The sequence below is a fragment of the Ursus maritimus genome, unplaced genomic scaffold (assembly GCF_017311325.1).
Source record: "Ursus maritimus isolate PB19 unplaced genomic scaffold, ASM1731132v1 scaffold_7, whole genome shotgun sequence".
Taxonomy (NCBI): Eukaryota; Metazoa; Chordata; class Mammalia; order Carnivora; family Ursidae; genus Ursus; species Ursus maritimus.
The window spans coordinates 29101565-29125112 of NW_024426885.1; the positions used below are offsets into that span (position 1 = coordinate 29101565).

At 35.9% G+C, this 23548-nt stretch overlaps 1 protein-coding gene across 1 annotated transcript in view; it reads left to right on the top strand.

Annotated features, from left to right (window-relative positions):
* The window catches only part of HPSE2 (heparanase 2 (inactive)), a 634212-nt gene that overhangs the window by 381975 nt on the left and 228689 nt on the right, over positions 1-23548 (top strand). The window contains exons 4-5 of the mRNA XM_008704932.1: positions 3362-3535; positions 13630-13801. Coding sequence (XP_008703154.1) covers positions 3362-3535; positions 13630-13801 — 346 coding nt within the window. The remainder of the gene's footprint in view (positions 1-3361; positions 3536-13629; positions 13802-23548) is intronic.

The following is a 23548-nucleotide window of genomic DNA, read 5'->3' on the forward strand; positions in this document are numbered from 1 at the left end:
CAACCTCTTTGACATTGGCCACAGCAACTTTTTTCATGACACATCTCCAAAGGCAAGAGAAACAAAAGAAAATATGAACTTGTGGGACTTCATCAAGATAAAATCTTCTGCACAGCCAAGGAAACAGTCAAAAAAACTAAGAGGCAGCCCACAGAATGGGAGAAGATATTTGCAAATGATGCTACAGATAAAAGACTGGTATCCAAGATCTACAAAGAACTTCTCAGACTCAACACCCAAGAAACAAATAATCAAATTAAAAAATGGGCAAAAGATATGAACAGACACTTTTCCAATGAAGACATAGAAATGGCTAACAGACACATGAAAAAATATTCAAAATCATTAGCCATCAGGGAAATTCAAATAAAAACCACACTAAGATACCACCTTACGCCAGTTAGAATGGCAAAAATGGACAAGGCAGGAAACAACAAATGTTGGAGAGGATGTGGAGAAAGAGGATCCCTCCTACATTGTTGGTGGGAATGCAAGTTGGTACAGCCACTTTGGAAAACAGTGTGGAGGTCCCTTAAAAAGTTAAAAATTGAGCTACCCTATGATCCAGCAATTGCACTATTTGGTATTTACCCCAAAGATACAGATGTAGTGAAGAGAAGGGCCATATGCACCCCAATGTTCATAGCAGCATTGTCCACAATAGCTAAATCGTGGAAGGAGCCGAGATGCCCTTCAACAGACAACTGAATTAAGAAGATGTGGTCCATATAGTCAATGGAATATTACTCAGCCATCAGAAAAAACAATTACCCAACATTCACAGCAACATGGACGGGACTGGAGGAGATTATGCTAAGTGAAATAAGTCAAGCAGAGAAAGACAATTATCATATGGTTTCACTCATTTATGGAACATAAGAAATAGGAAGATCGGTAGGAGAAGGAAGGGAAGAATGAAGGGGGGGTAAACAGAAGGTGAAATGAAGCATGAGAGACTGTGGACTCTGGGAAACAAACTGAGGGCTTCAGAGGGGAGGGGGGAGGGGGATTGGGATAGGCCAGTGATGGGTATTAAGGAGGGCACATATTGCATGGCGCACTGGGTGTTATATGCAAGTAATGAATCATGGAACATTGCATCAAGACCTGGGGATGTACTGTATGGTGACTAATATAACAAAGTAAATATTATTTTTTAAAAAAAAGAAAAAAACAGAAGATCGTAGGGGAAGAAAGTAAAAAATAAAACAGGATGAAATCAGAGAGGCAAACAAGCCATAAGAGACTCTTAATCATAGGAAACAAACTGAGGGCTGCTGGAGGGGAGGTGTGGGGGGATGGACTAACTGGGTGATGGACATTAAGGAGGGGGAAAAAAGAGTGAATTTTACTCTATGTAAATAGTACCTCAATAAACCTGACTTAAAAAAATAAAATCAGATCCAGATTAAAATAAAAATTAAAAATAACTTTTTAGACAAACTTTCTTGACAAGAAAAAGAAAAAACAAGTAGTTAACGTTCTTTATTGAAATTAATCCCTTTCTTTCCTTTTCAAGAAAGTGAGAACTTATAGGCAAACATAATATGTTTTTATTAAATAACTGGTTTAAGCCAAAATGGGATATAATTTTTCTAAAGGTAGACTTGTTAGGCTTACTTTTAAAAAGTTTATGAATATAATTAATGTTCTCAATATGAAAATAAGTTAACAATGTTGAATAGTAAAGTTAATAAAACCATATGTCAAAGCAATATGAATAAATTTATAGCCTAAGACACAATTTTATATGACTTTAAAAGAAACCATTTTTTAATGAGTGGCATGGTCAAGCTCATGTAAGATAATTGTAAAATTAATATATACATATATTGGTTTCATGATCACTTTAATAGGCTTATAAACACATTTTAATCTTAATTGCTATTTTTGGAGCTAAAAATAAGTTTATTTCTTAATTGTGAAATCTATGCCTTTTGTTGTTGCATAGTTACTAGACTCTGGGTTGAATGTGAGATAAGTTCCCATGGATTTCATTTTCAACTGAAATGAGACAATTTCTGTCCTTGTTCTTGGTGCTTCTTAAAAAATACTTTCTCATATATGTAAGAAGATAAAAATGGCAGCCTCACCATTCCCCACATCAAAAACTGGTAATGGACTCAACCAAATGATCATGGTTCTACTTTACAAGACTAAAAGACTTACAACATTTGCTAATGGGGCACCTTGGTCACTCTGCATTATTTTTTGTAGAACCCCCTAGTGTTCCACAGAACCCCATTTGAGAAACCCTGCTCTAGGGACTTGGATAATGAATACTAGGGTAATGTGAACCCCTGTACATAATTATTAACCTGAAATTTTTTTCCAATCTGTTTATCACTTACAGTCATAACATCCATACCTCGTAAATACTGTCTAAAAGGACAAGTAAGATCCGGATATGTTTAAAAGAGGGAAAAGGGCATGCCAAATGAGGAGAATAATTAGAGCAAAGGCTAATTAATGGAGCAGGAGATTCTATAATAAATAGAACCGGGTGACACCAACAAAGAACTGATAGACAATAGTGAGGCTTGAAGTTGGGAAAAGTACGACTGAGTTGTAGAGTCCTTGAACTAAGAAAGAAAAGTCTCAAAAATCCACTAAGGTTTTGAGAGTTGAGTGAAATTGATGAAAGTGATTGGAAGGAAGATAAATCTGGACAGACAAGCACAGATATTGTTGTGATAATTCATGCAAGTGGAAATGAGAGCCAGAACCAGAATGATGACAATAGATGGAAGGAATGGGATGAGTATGGGACACATGGTGAGTAGAGTTGATGGTATCAGGGATCAAAATGACAATGAATATATTTACACTAATGCTGTTTCCATTCTCAGAAATATTAGAAATGTGGAATCAAGTGAATTTTTTTTTTTTGAAGTGCTGCTAGGCTGAGCTATTTTCCAAGACTTACCAGCCAGTCATCTTTCTTGGCCTTGTCTCCCAACACTATTCCTATCATTTCACAAAGGAGTACAGATCCAGCAGTGTCAGATCATCTGATTTTTCAAGAGAAGCTAGAAATCGAGCTACTTCATGATACCTTCCTATTTTTAAATGTTAACAATTCCATTTTTTTGTTGTTGTTAACAAATAAAACATACTGTGGACTAGACTTGGTTGCTAATTTGCAACCTGTGTCTAGAATTCTGTGTTCTGCTTTCTAAAATCACTTCAAAATGTACCCCGAACCAAGAGGTAATATAATCCTCTTGAAGCCTCTCTGCATAATTCCTAGCAGGAATTAATGAGCAGGAAGCTCACAGAAAGGCTTTTTATAGTAGCTAATATTTTCCTTTTGTTGGAATGTTGATTTTAAAGTTACAAGCCTTTTTCTGCTTCTTCCCAGCCAGGTCTCTAGACAAACTTTATAACTTTGCTGATTGCTCTGGACTCCACCTGATATTTGCTCTAAATGCACTGCGTCGTAATCCCAATAACTCCTGGAACAGTTCTAGTGCCCTGAGTCTGTTGAAGTACAGTGCCAGCAAAAAGTACAACATTTCTTGGGAACTGGGAAATGGTAAGTAAGGATGTTATTTCCTCTGAATTGACAAGATAAAAAATAAGTTCCCTGGAACATAGCCTTAGTTAGACCATCTATAGTGTACTGGCCCAGAAAATACTTAGAATATTTGGCCACTGAATTGACCTTCTAGATAGGAAAAGACCAAATAGTGAAGTACAGTAGATTTAGTGAATCCACACCTGCTTCTTGGAACTGTGAATATCATTTGCCGTGTTGTTTCACTTCATATTAAGGACAGCGCAAGACTCAGTTGAAAGAATACTATTGGCCAAAGGAACTGAATAGACGTTTCTCCAAAGAAAAATATAAAAAGCCAAAAAACACATGAAAAGATGCTCAACATCTTTAGCCATCAGGAAAAAGCAAATCAAAACCACAGTAAAATAGTATTTCACATCCACTAGGATGCCCATGATAAAAAAAAAGGATAACAACTATTGGCAGGGATGTGGAGAAATCAGAACCTTCATACGCTGCTGGTGGGAATGTAAAACAGTGTAGCCACTTTGCAATACAGTCAGGCAGTTCCTCAAAAAGTTAAATGTAGAGTTCCTAAATGACCTAGCAATTCTACTCCTAGGTATATATTTAAGAGAAATGAAAGCATATGTCCACAGAAAAACTTACACATAGTAGCATTATTCATAATAGCCCCAAAGTGGAAACAACCCAAATGTCTATCAATAAATGGATAAATAAAATGTGGTATAGCCATGTGATGGAATATTATTTGACCACAAAAAAGGAATGAAGCACTGATACACGCTACAACATGGATGAACCTTGAAAAGATGATGCCAAATGAAAAAACCCAGTCACATATTTATATAAAATGTCCAAAGTAGGTAAATCTGAAGAGACAGTAGATGAGTGGTTGCCTAGAGCTAGGGGTGGCAGAGATGAGAGGGAATTGCTAAAGGGCCTGAGGCTTCTTCTGGGGGTGATAAATATCTTCTAAATTTGTTGTGGTGATGATTGTGCAACTTACAACCATTGAATCATGTACATTAATTTGGTGAATTGTATAGATGTAAATTGTATATTCCTGTTACCAAAAAAAAGAAAAATATTGTGTTTGTCTCTTCTATTTTAAAGGGTATCAGTGCATGTTTTCTGCCACTGGTTCGTGACAAAAACCTTCAATTTACCTCCTTAGGAGGTTTATTTGTAATTGTCAACGATATTGTCATCCTATATTTACGTAGTATTTAGTTTACATAGCAAGTCCCAATACTCTTCTATTTGGACCTTAAAGTGCTAAATGAAGAGCCTAATAAAGGAAATATTATGCAGGTGAGGAAGTACATTGAAAAAGTTAAAGAGAATTGCTAAAGACATCAGTAAATGCTAACTCTATGTCAGGATCTTGGGACTTCTAACAGAAAAGGAGGTACTTTTTTTACTACCCTATGAGATTTTTTTAATGTTATTAAAACTTCTTGGCTTTCTTCACTTCCTTCAACTTTCATTGAACAAATATTTATTGACTGCCTTGTCTGTACCAAAGGTACTACACTAGTTTTGAGAGAAGAGTAAATACAGATAAATATCCCTGCCTTCTTTCTAGTAGAGAAGGTAGAAAATAACTAGGATTTGAAAACAGTTCATCATTATGTTCTCTCATACAACATTTTTGTCCTTTAGTAATTCAACTTGAAGTATTCAACTTGACCCTATTGTTTTTCTAACAATGAGTTAATGTACCTCTGCCGTCTGTCCCTCCTATCCTCCTCTCTCCCTTTCTCTTTTCCCCTCTCACCCTCTCACTGTTCCTTCCTTCCTCTTCATTTTGCAGTTCAATTATCAAATTTATATACTTGAGCAAACATCTCTGAAGTCCAATTTTAGAACATTTCCATCACTCCAAAAAGATCCCTCATGCCTATTTGCCATCAGTCCCTGTAACCATGCCCAGTTTCAGGAAACCCTAATCTGTTTCCCATCTATAGATTTGTCTTTTATGGACATTTCATATTATTGGATCATATAATAGTCTTTTGCATCTGACTTCTTTCACCTAGCATGTTTTTGAAGTTTATCCATTTTGTAGCATGTAAAAGTAGCTCATTCCCTTTTATTGCTGAATAGTATTCCAGTGTGTGGCTATATATCCCATTTTGCTTTTCCATTTACCAGATGATGGACATCTGGATTGTTTCTACTTTTGGGCTTTGATAAATAATGCTGCTATAAACATTCACACATAAGTTTTTGTGTGGAGATATGCTTTTATTTCTCCTAGGAAGATACCCAGGAGGGAGTAGAGTTGCTATTTCATAGTATGGTAAGTTTATGTTTATTTTTTAACAACTGCCAAATATTTTCCTAAGTAGCTCTACCATTTTACATTTTCACCGGAAATGTATAAGGGTTCTAGCTTTTCTACATCTTTGGAAACACTTGTTAATATCTGTCTGATTATAACCATTCCAGTGAGTTTGAAGTAGTATCTTAATATGGCTTTAATTGGCACTTCCCTAATGACAAATGATGTTGAGTGTCTTTTCATGTGATAATCAGCCATTCTTACATCTTTGGTGAAATGTCTACTCAAATCTTCTACCCTTTTAATTGAGTTACTTTATTATTGAGTTGTAAAAGTTTTAAATAGATTCTGGATATGAGTTCTTTGTCAAATATATGATTTGCAAATATTTTCCCCAGTCTATAGCTTCTCTTTGCACTTTCTTTATGACATCTTTTAAAGTGCAGGAGTTTTGGATTTTGATAAAATTCAATTTATCAGCTTTTCATTTTATGGATCATACTTTTGGTATCATTTTTTGCTTAACCTCAAAACACAAAGTGGTTTTTTTTTCTATATTTTCTTATAATTTGTGCTTTCACGTTTGGGTATAAGATCCATTACAAGTTAATTTTGAGTGTGTTATGAAGTTAGAGTCTAAATTCATCTTTTTGCATGTGGATATCAAGTTGTCCTAGCACTATGTAAAAGACTATTCTTTCCCTATTGTATTCTCTTAACACTTTTGTCAAAAATCTACCAAAAATGAATTTATTTCTGGAGTCCTAATTCTATTCAACTGATCAGTATGTCTGTCCTTATATTAGCACTACATTGTCTTGATTACAATAGCTTTGTAATGAGTTTTGAAATTGGGAAGTATAAATCCTCCAACTTTGTTCTTTTTAAAAATTGTTTTGGCTATCCTAGGTGTTTGCATTTCCACACAGCTTTTTAATTTCCTTAACAAAGCCCGCTGGAATTTTAATAGAGATAGCATTGAATCTGTAGATCATGTTGGGGAGAATTACTGTCTTAAGAATATTGAGTCTTCCTGTCCACGAACATAGATTATCTCCCCATTTATTAAATTTTTAATTTCAGCAATGTTTTGTAGTTAAGTGTACAAATTTTGCACTTTTTTTTGTGAAATTTAATCTTAAGTCTTTTTTTCTTTTTCATGAAATTATGAATGGAATTATTTTCTTAACTTCATTTATGTATTGTGCATTGCTGGTATTTAGAAATACAATTGATTTTATATATTGATCTTTTATCCTCCAGACTTGCTGAACGTGACTTTTAGATCTTGTGATTTTTCACCCCATATGTGTGAATTGTTCAGGATTTTCTATATATAAGATATGCTGTCTGAGAATAAAGACAGTTTTACTTCAGATACTTTTTATTTCTTTCCTTGCCTGACTACACTGGCCAGAACCTCTAATACAAATGTTGAAGATAAGTGGGAAGAGTACACATTCCTGCTTGTTCACAGTCTTAGGGGGAGAACATTAAATATTTCACTATTAAGTATGACGTTTTACCATTAAACATTCAGTATTTCATCATTAAATATGTAGGTTGTTCCTCAGATACTGCTTATCAGATTGAAGATTTCCCTTCTATTCATAGTTGTTGAGAATATTTATCAGGAATGAGTGTTGGATTTTGTCAAATGCCTCTTTTTTTGCACCTATTGAGATGATGCTGTGTTTTTGGTCTTCCATTAATATGATATTTTACATTAGTTGGGTTTTTGTTATTAAATCAGTCTTGCATTCCTGGTATATATCCCCCTTGGCCATTGTATTGTAATACTTCTTATATATTGCAGGATTCAGTCTATAACCTATTTTGTTGGGGATTTTTGAATCTATATTTATGAGGAATATTCATCTGTAATTTTCTTTTCTTGTGATGTCTTTGACTTTGGTATCAGGAGAATATTGGCCTCATAAAAGTATTTGAGAAGTGTTCCCTCTTCCTCCATTTTCTGGAAGAGTTTATGAAGGATTGGTATTATTTCTTCCTCAGATATTTGATAGAATTTACCAATTAATCCATCTAGGTCTGTGCTTTCTTTGTGGAAATATTTTTAATGACTAATTCAATGTCTTTTGTTGTTATAAGCCTATACAGATTTTCTATTTCTTTTTGAGTTGGTTTTAGTAATTTGTATCTTTCTTGAAAATCTTTCATTTTATCTAAGTTGTCTAAATTAATGGCATAAAGTTATTCATAGTAGTCCCTTATCTTCCTAATTACTCTGAGGTCTTTAGTGGTGTTCCTTCTTTCATTCCTAATTTTGGTAATCTGTGACTTCTCTCTTTTCGTTTCTTGGTCAGTCTAGCTAATGGTACAGTTTTGTTGATTTTTTTCGAAGAACTAACTTTTGCTTTTATTGATTTTCTCTATTTTTCTTAATATCATTAATTTCTACTCTAATTTTTATTATTTCATTTCTTCTTGCTTTGGATTTAGTTTTCTCTTCTTTTTCTGCTTTCTTAAGATAGAAGCTTAGATTATTAATTTGAGATCTTTCTTCTTTTCTAACATAAAAGTCTTTTTTTCTCCTAAACAACAAAAATTTATTTTCTCACTGTTCTGGAAGCCCAAAGTCCAGGATCAGCAGGTGTCAGCAGATCTGGTTTCTTCTGTGCTTCTGTTGGTTTGCAGATGACCAGCTTCTCACTATGTTCTCACATGGCCTTCTCTCTGTGCATCCCTAATCTCTCTTTGTGTCTCTACATTTTTTAACACTTTTTTGGGGGAGCAGTTTTAGGTTTACAGCAAAATTGAAAGAAAGGTAGACATTTCCTATATATTCCCTGGACCGACACATGCATAGCCTACCCTGCTGTCAGCATCCCCCACCAGAGTGGTACTTTTTTTTACAATTGGTGAACCTACAGTAATACATCATAATCCCCTAAGTCTGTAGTTTACATTATGGTTCACTTTAGTGTGAATATACTGTGGATTTGGACAAATGTACAATGACATATATCCAGCACTATGGTGTCATAAAAGTGTTTTTACTGTCCTAAAAATCCTCTATGATCCATCTGTTTATCCCTCCTTCCTGTCCCTAAACTTTTCCAGCCATTACTCTTTTCACTCTGTCCCTAATTTTGTTTTTCCTAGAATGTCAAATAGTTGGAATTATACAGTATGTAGCCTTTTCAGATTGGCTTCTTTCACTTAATGTTATGCATTCAAGGTTCTTCCATATCTTTTCATGGCTTGTTACCTCATTTCTTTTTAGTGCTGAATAATATTCCATCGTGTAGGTGTACCACAGTTCATTTATCCATTCACCTACTGAAGGACATCTTCATTCTTCCAAGTTGTGGCAATTATGAATACAGCTGCCATAAATTCATGTGTAGACAAAAGTGAAGACATAAAATTTTTTAACTCCTTTGCATAAATAACAGGGAGCACAATTGCTGCATCGTATAGTGAGAATATGTTTTGTTTTGTAATAAATCACCAAACTCTTCCAAAGTGACCATATCATTTTTCATTCCTGCCAGCAATGAATGAGCATTCCTGTTGCTCCACATTCTACCTAGTTTTTGGTGCTGTCAGTGTTAACAAATTTCGGCCATTTGAATAGGCATGTAGTGGTATTTAATTGTTGTTTTATTTTTTTATTTTTTTTATTTTAAGATTTTTAAAAAATTTATTTACTTGAGAGATTGAGCAAGTGAGAGAGAGAGAGAGCACATGTGGTGGGGGGGAAGGGCAGGGGGAGAAGCAGATTCCCCTCTGAGCAGGGAGCTGATGTGGGACTTGATCCTAGGACCTGGGGATCATGACCTGAGCCAAAGGCAGATGCCCAACCAACTGAGCCACCCAGGCACCCTTAATTGTTGCTTTAATTTGCATTTCCCTGATGACATATGTGGAACATCTTTTCATTTTTTTATCTTTTCATATTTTTATTTGCCATCTGTATATCTCATTCGGTGAGGTGTCTGTTGAAGTCTTTTCCCATTTTTAAATCAGGTTGTTTGTTTCTAAATTTTAAGAGTTCTTTGTATATTTTGGATAACAGTCGTTTATCAGATGTGTCTTTTGCAAGTATTTTCTTCCAGTTTGTGGCGTGTGTTCTCATTCTCATAACATTGTCTTTTGCAGAGCAAATGTTTTTAATTTTAATGAAGTCCAGCTCATCAATTATTTCTTTCATGGATTGTGCCTTTGGTGTCATCCCATATGTTTTTACACATTTTATTTTCATTTTCATTTCCTTAAAAATATTTTCTAATTCCCCTTGTGATTTCTTTTTTGACTCATGGATTATTTAACTTCCAAATATTTATAGATTTCTCAAATTTCTTTCTGTTGAATTCTATTTTAAATCTGTTGTGGTCAGGGCACATACATTATATGATTTAATCCTTTTAAATAGTTAAGACTTGTTTTATGGTTTACCATATGGTCTGTCCTGAAGGACATTCTATATGCACTAAAAAAAATAATGAGTATCCTACTGTCATTGGGTGGCGTGCTATATTGATATCAATCAGGTCAAGTTGGCAGATAGTGTTACTCATGTTTTCTATATAAATGCTAATTTTCTGTCTAGTTCTGTTGATTACTGAGAATGTGGTATTGAAGTCTCCTATTATTGCTGAATTTTCTATTTTTCTCTTTAATTTTGCATCATGTATTTTGGCATTCTGTTGTTGGTATGTCTATGTTTATAATTGTTATATCTTCCCAACAAATTGACCCTTTTATCATTATAAAATGCCCGACATTATCTCTAATAACATTGTTGTCCTAAACATTGTTGTCTTAAAAAATCTGTTGTGTCTGATATTAGTGTAGTCATTCCAACTCTTTTATGATTACTGTTTGCATGGCATATCTTCTTCATCCTTTTACTTTCAAACTATTTGAGTCTTTTATTTTAAAACCTGTCTCTTTAGTTGAATCTTAGATTTTTATTCAGCATAACAACTTCTGCTTTTAATTGGAGTGTTCAGTCCATTTACATTTAATGTAATTGTTGATATGGTTGAATTTATATCTGCCATCTTGCTGTTTTCCCTTTATTTCATTTTTTGTTCCTCCCTTTCTCCTGTACTACCTTTATATGCAGAAGAGATATTGTCTAAGGTATTACTTTAATTTCTTTGTTTTTATTTTGTTTTACTTATTTTCATAGTAGTTTCTTATTGTAATACATATGAACTCATTACAATCTACTTTAGAGTAATAATAACTTAATTCCAGTTAACTATAGAAACTTTGCTCTGATAGAACTCAATTTCCCCCTCCTTTGTGCCATTATTATTCTAAACATTATGTTTTCATATGTTACAAGCCCAACAACCACAGTTTCATAATTTTTGTTTTATGTAACTATTATTTAAATTAGTTAAGAAAAGAGTAATGGGTATTTTCAACTGTCTTTTATATTTACCTATGCAATTGCCATTACTGGTGTTCTCTGTTTCTTTGTGTCATTTTGAGTCACTATCTGGTGTCATTTCCTTTCAACCTGAAAGACTTCCTTTCTCATTTCTTATAAGGCAGATTTTCTCACAACAAATTCTGTACTTTGTTTTTCTGGTTAAGGTCTAAATTTTGCTTTCAGTTTTGAAGGATAGATTGCTACATGTAGAATTCTTGGCTGACTTTTTTTTTTTATTCAGCATTTTGAATATGTCATCCTAGAGTCTTCTGGCCTCCATTATTTCTGATAAAAATTCAGCTGATAATTTCCTTCTGTTCCTCTGTATGTGAAAAGTCATTTCAGTTCCAAGATTTCCGTTTGATAATTCTTTATAATTTCTATCTCTTTATTTATATTTGATTGGTAAATAAAATCATACTTTCCTTGAAATTTTTATTCCTGTTAGTTTTTTGAACATATTTATAATAGTAGTTTTGAATTCCTTGCCCATAAAGTCTAACATTTGGGTTGCTTAGGAGACAGTTTCTATTGACTGCTTTTTTACTTGTTTATGGGTCACACTATCCTATTTCTTTTCATGCTATAATTTTTGGTGTTGTTGAAAGCTATACATTTTAAGTAATATGTTGGAACAACTCTGGATTCAGAATTCTCCATCTCAGAGTTGTTTTTGTTGTTCCTTTTTTGTTTGTTTAGTGACTTACATGGAATAATTCTGTAGAGTCTGTCTCTCTTGCATTGTGTAGCTGCTCATATATCTTAAGTTTTTCTATTTTTTAATTATTTCTTAAGGCCAGCTTCCTAGAGGTTGTCCCTGAGTCAGCATAGCTTAATGGTGGGACAGTGATTGATTAGAGGTTGTGCTTACCTTGCACCAGTAAGGCTTCCATCCTTTGCCAGTGGATCTGTGTGTGAGTTGGAGAACATATTCCAAATTTAAACAGTTTATAATTCTCACTGGCTTTTCTTTTCTGGCATGCTTCTCATGTCTCCTTTATAAATGTGCTAGGTTTCACATTCATCTGAGAGTACATGGATAGTTAGTGCCCTCTCCAGTCTCTCCTGAGCACACACAGCCTTCCAGACTACAAGGGGTATGCATTTAAACTACAGATCTGCAATAGTGGGGCTGTCCATCTGAGAGTGGAGTAGCTGAGTTACTTATATACTTATATTTAATTAGTGGTTCTGGTCACATGCAGAAATGTGGTCCTGCATGTGCTAGAAATTTTACATTGAGGAAGCCATGTAGAATATGGTGAAGAGAGTAACATTAACTCCACAGAAACTATTTTTAAATCAGGAGACACAGTGGTGAAAGCAATGTCGTATGTGTGAGCTTTTCAAGGCCCACTGTGACTGTCTTATTCCCCCAGATCTCCCTGTTAAATTTCTTGCAAGTCTGCTGGTCAATTTCTTGACTCTACCAGTATTAAAACCTCAAGGTAGCCAAGGTATTGGCCTTACCTGGAACATGTGCTTAATTCCAAATCAAGTTAGCTCCCTCCAGCGGTGGACTTGCTGGTTTTTAGGACTTTCCTTGCCGTTTTAGAACTACCAAGTTAATAGAAACTGAGGGAGGATGTTGTGCTCTAAATTATTTCACCCAGCCACTTTGTTATTGAACATTAAGATTTTTCTTCTTGATACAATGGCCATCTTTATAAAGCCTTCCTTTCTTACCATTTGTATCAGTTTCCTAAGCCTATTATAACAAATTACCATAAACTCAATGGTGTAAAACAACAGAAATGTATTTTCTCACAGTTCAGGGAACCAGAAGCCCGAAATCAGAGCATTGCCAGTGTTGACTCCTTCTGGAGGCTCCGAGAGAAAATCTATTCCATGCCTCTTTCTCAGCTTTTAGTAGTTGTTGCCAGCAATGCTTGGCATAGCAGCATCCCTTCAGCCTTTGCCTCCTTCGACACATGGCCCTCTTCCCTGTGTGTGTGTGCACCTGAATCTCCCTCTCAGTTTGTTCTTTTATAAAGACACCAGTCACTGGATTTAGGGCACACCCTAGTCCCGTATGACCTCATCTTAACTACATCTTCAAAGACAATATTTCCAAATAAGGTCACATTCTGAAGTTACGGGTAGACATGAACTTTGGGGGACACTATTCAACCCAGTAGACCAGTCATTATAAAGTATCACCCAAAAATCAGCATGGTCTCTCTCTTGTGGATTAGGTGATCTTATGCGAATATTAGTTTGACAATGAGTAGAATGCTAAAATGGCACTCAACTTTTCGTTATGATGGTTCCTCAAGTTAAACTAGCTTACACTCTCTTTTTGGTTATTTTATTCACAATGTTAAGAAGAAGGCAGAAAGATCTGTGGACAGGAAAGGGTTGGCAGAGTCTTACCCTTCTCAACTCTGACTTGCATGTCTGCTTTTAATCTAGAGCCAAATAACTATCGAACCATGCATGGCCGGGCGGTAAATGGCAGCCAGTTGGGAAAGGATTACATCCAGCTGAAGAGCCTGTTGCAACCCATCCGGATTTACTCCAGAGCCAGCTTATATGGCCCTAATATTGGGCGGCCCAGGAAGAACGTCATTGCCCTACTAGATGGGTAGGTCATATTTTTTAGCAGTTCTTAAAAGACTATTCATAAATGTAATGAATTAATGTATTTGTATTTTTCCTGGTTATTTGTGGTCTTAAGAAGGATGGAGAGATTTTTTTTCATAGTGACTTCCCTAACTCTAAATCAGTGATTCTGTGTCAAACAGCAGAAGAGCTTTGCATCTCTCCAGGCCTTCCATAGTCAGCAGAAGGTGGTGGGATTGGGGAAGGGTATCACAATCTCCTGGGCAGGTTGGAAGGGATTACATTGTTAAAGCACATTTAATATTATAGCATTTCATAGCATTTTATATTTTTAAAAAGTCAAAATATTATTACTCTATTCTTTTTTTTTTTTTTTTTTAAACACTGTAGGAGCACCTGGCTGGCTCAGTCGGTGGAACATGCAACTCTTTTTTTTTTTTTTTAAGATTTTATTTATTTACTGGACAGAGAGAGACACAGCGAGAGAGGGAACACCAGCAGGGGAGTGGGAGAGGGGACAGGGAGAAGCAGGCTTCCAGCTGAGCAAGGGAGCCCAATGCGTGATCCCAGGACCCTGGGATCATTACCCGAGCCAAAGGCAGATGCTTAGCGACTGAGCCATCCAGGCGCCCCTATTACTCTATTCTTATGACCAATTATAGAAAGTAAAGCTTGACAAAACCCTGGCCGGTATAGCTGGATTAAAAAGTTGAGAAACAGTGCTAGTGCTTGTAGATTAAAGCATTACTGAACTGATAGATTCATTAGCAGGTAGTCTAGAAATTGCTACCATGTTTAATTAATTAATTTTGACTGAATCTAATAATCATTTTTAAGCACTGGTTATGGATGAGGCAGTATGTTAAATGCCCTCTGCCCAGTCCTGTTGGTGGGCCAGCCCAGACTGAATCCTTGCAGGTTAGATTCAGTTAAACAGGATCAGAGGGACTGTCTGAGGGAATGGCACGAGGAAGGCTGAACCTGTATATTGAATCCAAGACCTCAAATGGAAATGTGACTGGAGCAGAAAGGGTGAAAACTCTGAAGTTGGGATAGTCAGGAGTTCCCCTGGAGCACGGAGGATACACCAAGACACCCCTGTTATGTACAATCCTGTCATACTCGGGGATAGATATGGTTATTCCTGAAAATTGAAAGATGAGTAAGACACTTTCCAGTGAAGTGCACATTCCAAATGAGGTTAGGTAAATGTTATACGAGTACAAACAGAGATTATCAGAGGAGAGAAACCTTTGGCCACCCTCCAAGATGGTCCTTGTGTAACTCTGTCCTCCCTTTTGTGGTGGCTTAGTCTTGATCTAAGGTAATGAAGATAGCAGACATCACTGAAGGTTTGGGAAGGCACATGAATTTACACTGTAACAACATTAACAACCCGAAATTAATTTTAGGCATTTTCCTTTTTACAAAGAATCCCTAAGCCCCTAGGTCAGTTCCTGTCTTTTCCCCATCCTTTTCATTTTTCCCCTTCTATCTCAGGAGCAACTTCTTTTTTTTTTTTTTTTGCACAGCAATTTCATGACCTTGGGCCCTACCCACAAATGCAGCTCTTGGTTTCCTTTTGCATACTTTCACTGAACTTTGAAATTACTTTGTGTGTGTGTTTGTGTGTGTGTGTGTGTGTAAGATGGAGATGGAGAGGTTGATTTCATTTTATGTTTTACAATTAAGGGATAAGAACCACATGTATAAAACTTTATTGATAGTTCATAATACATAATAAAGCAAGGCCAATAACTATCATTTTAATCCATGTAGTTATTCTTCTGGATTATCCTTTTTCTTTAATTATTTGATCAGTGTGTTTTCTGACAACAGAACTGACAATGACCTCTCAGTAATATGACCTACAGTGTCAATCATTCATTCATCCTGCAAATGTTTCTTGAGTAACTGCAATGTCCTGGGTATTACATTAGGAACTAGGAATGTAATAATAAACAAAAACAGATACTTTCTCTGCCCTCATGGAGCATACAATATGGTAGGGGAGACATAGACATTAATTAACTGATCTTAAAACTAAGACAATACCAAGGAAAGGTACATGGTGCTATGAATGACTATAAGGGGTGGGATTTGATGAGTTAGGAGGTCATGGAGTATGGATGAGGTCCACTTCCCCATACATCCAAAAACTAATAGGACTCAAGAGACTAGAGAAAATCACTTAGGTAAAGGAAAGGTACTGATGAGCACTTTTTAAAATTTTATGTGCCAGAAAAAAATGAGGATTTATTTTTCTTAATGTGTATGTACTAAATATACAGTGAATTATAATTTGAAACACATAAACATTCCCAGCAATTCAACCAACAATAACAAAAATGTCAGCACTCTAAATTACCAGCTCTGTAGTCTTTTCCAATACTTCTGGTTATACAGACATAATTTTACATAGTTATGATCATTCTATATGCATCATTTTGAGTGCTGCATTTTTTTACTCATTGCTTTATATTGCCCTCTTTTATTTCTGCATAGTTCTCATATTTGTCATTCTTAACAGCAATAAAATATCCCATTGCATTAATGTACCAAAGTCTGCTTAAACATTCCCTCACTGTTGGGCATTTGGGCTGTTTCCAGTTTTTGTCTGTAATATATAGCACAGCTATAAACATCTTTATACAAATAGGTTTTTTATTTCTTTTGAATTATATCCTTGGGCTATATTCCAAAAAGTTGTGTTTCTGGGTCAAAGAACATGATAATTTTTATGGCTTTTATATTTGTTGCCAAATTTCTTTTCAGAACGACTTCACCAGGTTGTAGGGCAGCAACGTATTAGTATATCTTTTCCCCCAATACCCAACAGCAGTGACTACAGTCATTTTTATTAATTTACTCTTTTTTAATTAACGCAAGACTGTGCCTTATGGCTGTTTCAGTTTGAATTCTGTTAACTATGAGGAACTGAACATTTTCCAAAACCTTATGTTGTCTCCTTTCCCCCATCTCAGGTTTGGTTAATGACACTATAACCATTTTGCCTGAAGTGCAGACCAGGAGGTCATTTTACATTCATTCCTCTCCTTTGTTCACATAGTCCATTAGTTAGTTATTAAGGTCTGTTATTTCTGACTTCTTAGTATCACATCCCATCTTTTTTTCATTTTTATTTTAAACCTTATCCTTATTCCTCCTGAATGGTTTCTCTATATCTAGTCTCAGACTCTAATAATTTCTCCATATAGATTTTGAGTAGTTTTAAAAAAAAAAAAAATACAACATGTGGTCAAATCACTCTTGCTTGAAGTCCAAATGCTTTCTCGTGCACCCCTGGCCTGTAGGGTCCAGTGCCTGCCTCATTTTGCAGCTAGTAATCAGCTATACCCCTGTGCACAAACTTCCCTTAGCTACATCAAAGTATGTGTAAATTTTGGAAAACGCTATACACTTTTTACCTTTGCCCCTTTTTAGTTTGTATCCTTTTCTATGGAATATCACTCTCTCCTCTCGTTTTTCCTCTTTCCTATAAGTCTTCTCTAACATCCTCAGGCAGGCTTTTTTATCATCTCCTCTGTCCTTATAATAGCATTTTGTTTATTTTTTTCTCTAGCACTTATCAAATTGATGATAAATTATTTATTTACATATCTGCCTTCCCTGATAGACCATGGACTAGGACCAGGACCTAGTCTATGTTTTATTCATTTAGTCTCAGAACCTGTGAATATAGGAGGTGTCTTATAAATGCTTGTTGAATGAATACTATCTTATTCAACAGATGGTTCTAAATTCATCTGATCTGAAAACAGTATGCACAAATGTGATTGTGAAGCACTGTAAATCATTATATAGTGATTTAAATAAATTGTGGTGATTTATATAAATCACAATGATTAGCTTTAGTTTTAGAGAACTGGTTTTAAGCTTTTTTACTTAGGTAGTTACAGGACTCTTCCCAATTAGGATATAACTCCGCTAGGAGAGAAATAGAATCTTCATGTTTATTTCTTCAGGACTAGCATATGGGAAGCACCTAATAAAATGCTTGTTTTATTATTTTCATTTCCTCATTTATGAATTGGCCATTTTAAGTCAGTGATTTTTTTTAAAGATTTTATTTATTTATTTGTCAGAGAGAGAGAGAGAGAACACACAAGCAGGAAAAGCAGCTGGCAGAGGGAGAAACAGGCTCCCCACTGAGCGAGGAGCCTGATGTGGGACTCTATCGGGATCATGACCTAAGCTGAAGGCAGACACTTAACCAACTGAGCCACCCAGGCATCCCTAGTCAGTGATTTTTTTTTAAGATTTTTTTTTTTATTATTTATGTATTTGACAGAGAGAGACAGTGAGAGAGGGAACACAAGCACGGGGAGTGTGAGAGGGAGAAGTAGGTGCCCTGCCGAGCTAGGAGCCCCAATGTAGAACTCGATCCCAGGACCCTGGGATCATGACCTGAGCTGGAGGCAGATGCTTAACGGCTGAGCCACCCAGGCACTCCCCCTAGTCAGTGATTTTTTTATCTAGAAGGGCGAGGATTGTTTTTTAGGGTCATATCAGTTTTCTGGTTTTCTTTTGTAAGCTTATATGCATCATCTATATAATGACAATTTTATCTTAATCTATTGCTTTTCTTGTTACTTTGAAACATGTTTTTATTGTTTCAGAAGTTCATTTTTATTATAATTGTTCTTGTCTGCTTTCTTGTTGATAGTCTTTTCTGTTCCTTCCCTTACACATTTAGGATAAAGTTACTATTTCATTTCCATCTAGGCTTCCTAATGTTTTAATTTTTAGTGGAGTTTAACTTATGGAGTTTGTTGCTGTATCTGCTATAGAGTAAGGAGCTAATCTATTTTTTGCCGATGTGGCAGTGTCAAGAAAAATAGCTGTTCACTGAAAGTGTGTTTATTGGGGGCTTCTCTGAGGCCTTTACATCCTAGTGAGATGACTACTAAATTTCCTCTCAATAAATATTTGTTGAACACCTACTTTGTATTTGAGTAGAGAAAAGAAAGTTCTAGGTTGAGGTTCTAGGTCATGTTTGTCAATGTCCTGAATCAGAAGTAAGGGTAAGGCATTTAAGGAATAGAAAGATGGGCAGTATGGTGTGCAAAAGGAGAGTAGTAGAACGCTAAAACAGAGACTGAGAACACACAGATAGGCCAGGACAGGATCATTACTGGACTATGTATACCATGGTAAAGAAGTTTTGTATTTTGTTCTATAAGCCATAGAAAACCATTACAGAGCTTTTGTAAGAGCAGTGACATACATTAGAGTCTACTCTATTCTCTGGGCCAAATAGATTTCAAAGTGCAAAAGTAAAGGATCAAAAAAGCTTAGTAAGAGTACCATTTCATTACAAAATAATGGTAGATTGGGTTACGGTAATGGCAGAAGAGATAGAAGTTAGCATAGATATGATTTATTGATGGATTTTTCAGCTAAGTGGCATGAGGGAATTAGAAAAGAATGACTTTTTGGACAATTAACATCTCTCTTTCAAGGGCCATCACATGCAGAGAAGGAAGCTTTTCAAAAGGAAGTGAAACGAAGATGAACATACATTCATATTCAGGGAATACTATCCCTGGAGCAACAAAAGATGGCTTTAAAAAATATTGGGTGTGCTTCAAGCTCAGGATAGTGATCTGAGCACAAGCTTAATTTCCTTTGGAACCACCATCCCAACTCCTATTAAAAATTGATAAAGAATAAATCCATAATAACAAACACAAAAGAGGAATCATAAGCAGATGAGAAATTTTTGACAGATTTCTATAAGACAGTAAATAGATGAAAGGCTGTTGACAGATTAAGCAGAGTGAGGAAGTGGAAATCCAGAGGACATAGGCCTTGGGAAAAGAGAGCCAGTCCATCTAGTAGATAGCCTCAGAGTCAGGAAGGGCTGGGGTGAGAAAAGGGTCCAAGCCAAGGGGTTTATATAGAAGTCTGTCTGCAGTGGAATTACATTTACAGCTCAGCTCTCCCCTCCATCATTTTAAGTCCTCTGCACTGCTCATACAGAATAAGGGCAGCTCAATCTATTATCTCTGAGCAAATCCCAACCCAAGATTTAGGAGCCTTCACTCAAGAAATTGAAGGGATTGCCTTGGGATAAGCTAGTATTGCTAAAACGGAGTTGTTCCTTACTCGCTCTCTAAAGTGAAGTGTGTTGGTGAACAAGTTCTGCCCACAAAATAGAGATCCCAATGAAAAGAAAGACTTATCTAAAAAGCCTAAATATTCAACAGCTGAGAAAAATCTGTACCTGCTACCTAGAAGAATCTACTTAGTCCCCAATATTTAAATATGAATAGATAGCCAAAGATCACAAGACATAAGAAGGAAACCAGAAGCAGGAAGGAGAAAACCCAAGATAAATAAATAAATAAATTGACCCAGGAAGAATTATAATTCAAGACCAGAATTATAAAATAAAAATTTGAAATTTGTATCCTTATAAAGATATAGGAAGATATTGTACTTGCAGAATAAAAACACATTTCTATGGGGGGGAAAAGGTACAAAGAGAACAAAAAGATATTTTTTGAAACTAAATTTATAATTGCTGAAACTAAGTCCAGTAAAGATTAGACAGTGATTTCTTAGGTACAACACTAAAAACATAAGTGATAAAAGAAAACATTGATTAATTGAACGTCATCAAAATTAAGTTTTTTGTATCAAATGATACTATCAAGAATGTGAATGCACAGAATGGGAGAAAATATTTGCAAGTCATGTAACTGATAAGTGACTTGTATCCAAGATATATATAAGGAACTCTTACAAATTAACAATGAAAAGACACATAGCCTATTTTAAAAATGAGCAAAAGGGACTTGAACAGACATTTCTCCAATGAAGATATGCAAATGGCCAGTAAGCATAAGAATGGATGCTTAGTATCATTAATCATTAGGGAAATGCAAATTGAAATCACAGTGAGATACCACTTCATATCCTTTGGGATGGTCAAAAATATACATATATGCAAGAATAAATATTGGAGAAAAGAAAAAGAATACATATTGGAGAAAACATGGGGAAATCAAAACTTGCGTACACTGCTGGTGGGAATGTAATATGGTACAACTGCTTCAGAAAACAGTCTGGCAATTACTCAAAAGGTTAAACACAAAGTTACCATTATGACTCAGCAATTCCACTCCTAGGTAAATACCCAAGAGAAATGAAAATGTATGTCCATAAAACATGTGTACAAATGTTCATATTGACATTATTCATAATAGCCAAAACCTGGATACAACCCAAATATCCATAACTGATGAATGGATAAATAAAAAGTGGTATATCCATACATTAGACTATTATTTGACAATAAAAAGAAATGAAATACCAATACAGGTTACAACATGGATGAAGCTTGAAAACATGCTAACTGAAAGAAGCCAGTCACAAAAGGCCCCACATTGTATGATTTCCTTTATATGAAATGAACAGAATAGGCAGTCTATAGAGACAAAAAGTAGACAAAAAGCAGTTTCTGGCATAGTTGACACCTAAAGGAATATCAGCCATAATTGTTAAGAAGAATAAGTGTATTTCAAAGATGAAAAGGCAGGTTTGTTTCCTTATTTTTTGCATATAATTTTATGTAGCTTTCCAAGAAGTTTAGAGAATCCAGTGGATATAGGAACTAAAAAGATTAGCTACAATAGCATGCCAGGATAGTGAGGGTGATCACAGCTCTACCTCCTGTGTAGAAACTACCACATTCTCATTTGGAGTGGGAAGGTGCACAGCTGGGGACAATTGGTGTACAGAGTAATTATTACAATGTTATTCCTAGTAATTGTTCTGTTTTATTTCAACTGTGAAAGAGTTATATGACTTGACCAAACTACAGGAGGAGAGAACAATTTCTTCCTCTTAGTTCATAAGAAATAGTTTCCATCTCTGCCTCTGCAGAGCAAAGGCCTCCAGCAGCTGTTAAGTACTCATTAACAAGGAAGCATTGGCTACTGCAAGGGTCTGCTCCCTAGCTAAGCAGCTAAGCGTTGGGTTAGTTACTACTACTTCTAAACTTGCTTCTTCCCCCCCCCCCCCTTGGGAAGGACTTCTTTCCTGATTAGAAGAACAACTTAATTCTTTCCCCAAGCCCAAGGCCATCGATCATTGCCATTATGATGAAGATGTTTCTCTCTTCCTCCAATGTCAGAGAAATCAGATGGGGGTTAGAAAGAACATTGAAGAAGGAGGCTGGAGTCCTGGAAAACATAGAGTTAGATTTGACACAGATATTCTTCCTCACTTTCTTTTTTTCCATTTATTTTCTCATTATTTTTCTTCTTTTCCCTAGAACCCTATCTTCTCTTCCAAGAATGGCCTACCCTAACAGGCACTACTAAGATCAGAATCTGTCGAAGGTGTGGCCCGTAGTCCTCCTGCATTAGAAGCACCTGGAGAGTTTCTTAAAAATGCAGCATGATTCTTAAGCTCCAGCCTAGACCTGCCAAACCAGAATGTGGGGGGATGAGACCTAGATATTGGATTTTGAACAGCAGCTCCAAAGTGTTCTTTGCACACCAAAGCATAAGAACCACTGCCCTGTAACATAGGCAGAGTGGGTTTTATTATCTTTGTTTTACAGATCAAGGAATGGAGGTGCATAGATGTTAAATTTTTACCAAACTCACATTTATTTGACGCCAGCAGTATGCCAGGCAATACCCTTATTCCTTCATGCATATTATCTTGTTAATCTTCACAAGGCCTTTCAGAAATAGGTGCTGTTCCCTCCATTCGAAATGGTTTAGAGAGATTAAACAACATACCCAAGGCCATATAGCTAATAGGCTGTGGAGCCAAGTCTTAAATCAGGTATCATTCTGACTCCTAGGCCCATGGTCTTTCTACTCTGTGGTGCTGTTTTCTTGAATCTTCATTTTTTAACAAAGCCACATGGTCTAGCATACTAGAAAAAATATAATCCTTTTCCACCTTAGTTCCACAGTGTTCACTCTCCTCGACTCAGCTTCATACCAAGGCTTGAGCTTTTGGAAAGTTTAGTTTTACATGTGAAATTTATCATGACATCTTGATGCATTTTTCCTCCTTCCCATCAGGCTCCGCAGCCAGGGCAAATCATATCAGGTCAGTTATAGCCTTCTTTGCTTGAATCCAAGTCTTTATGACTTCCTTAGCAGCATTTTAGACTGTCAAGACATGTTTACAATAATATTCCCCTAACCAGCACCTTCCAGCTCCAGTCATAGCCTTCCAGATCTGTTTCAACATCTCTCATCATCCCCCACCCCCCTGCCATTTGCCTTCATTTTAATCAAGCAAACTTATTTTGTCCTTTATGTATTATTATCTCACATCTGCCTCCATTTTGTTCCAAACATGGTCCTATAGCCTCCCTCCTTTTAACTCCCCATTAGCAGCAAATGGGCTTCATCCTGGGGGCCAGATCTAGGTAATAGTGCCTGGTACCCTGTCTTTAGAAGGATTTATAGGTCAATTCTGAGATTAGTGAGACAATATTGAGAACTATTATCAGTGTCTACCATGGGCTCAGAAAAAGGGGACAGCACTACAAACATCACAAATTTGCTGTCTCTGCATGGTTAAAGCAAGGGCTTTAGACTCAGAACTGGGTTTGAATCTCAGTTCTGCAACTTATTACCTGGGTGGTCTTGACCAGTATCTTCATCTATAAAATGAAACCATACAGGGTTGTATATTATATAAACCACTTACCGAATGCCTGTCAATCAGTATACACGGTAGCTTACTTATTTTTTCCTTTCTTCATTCAAGATTG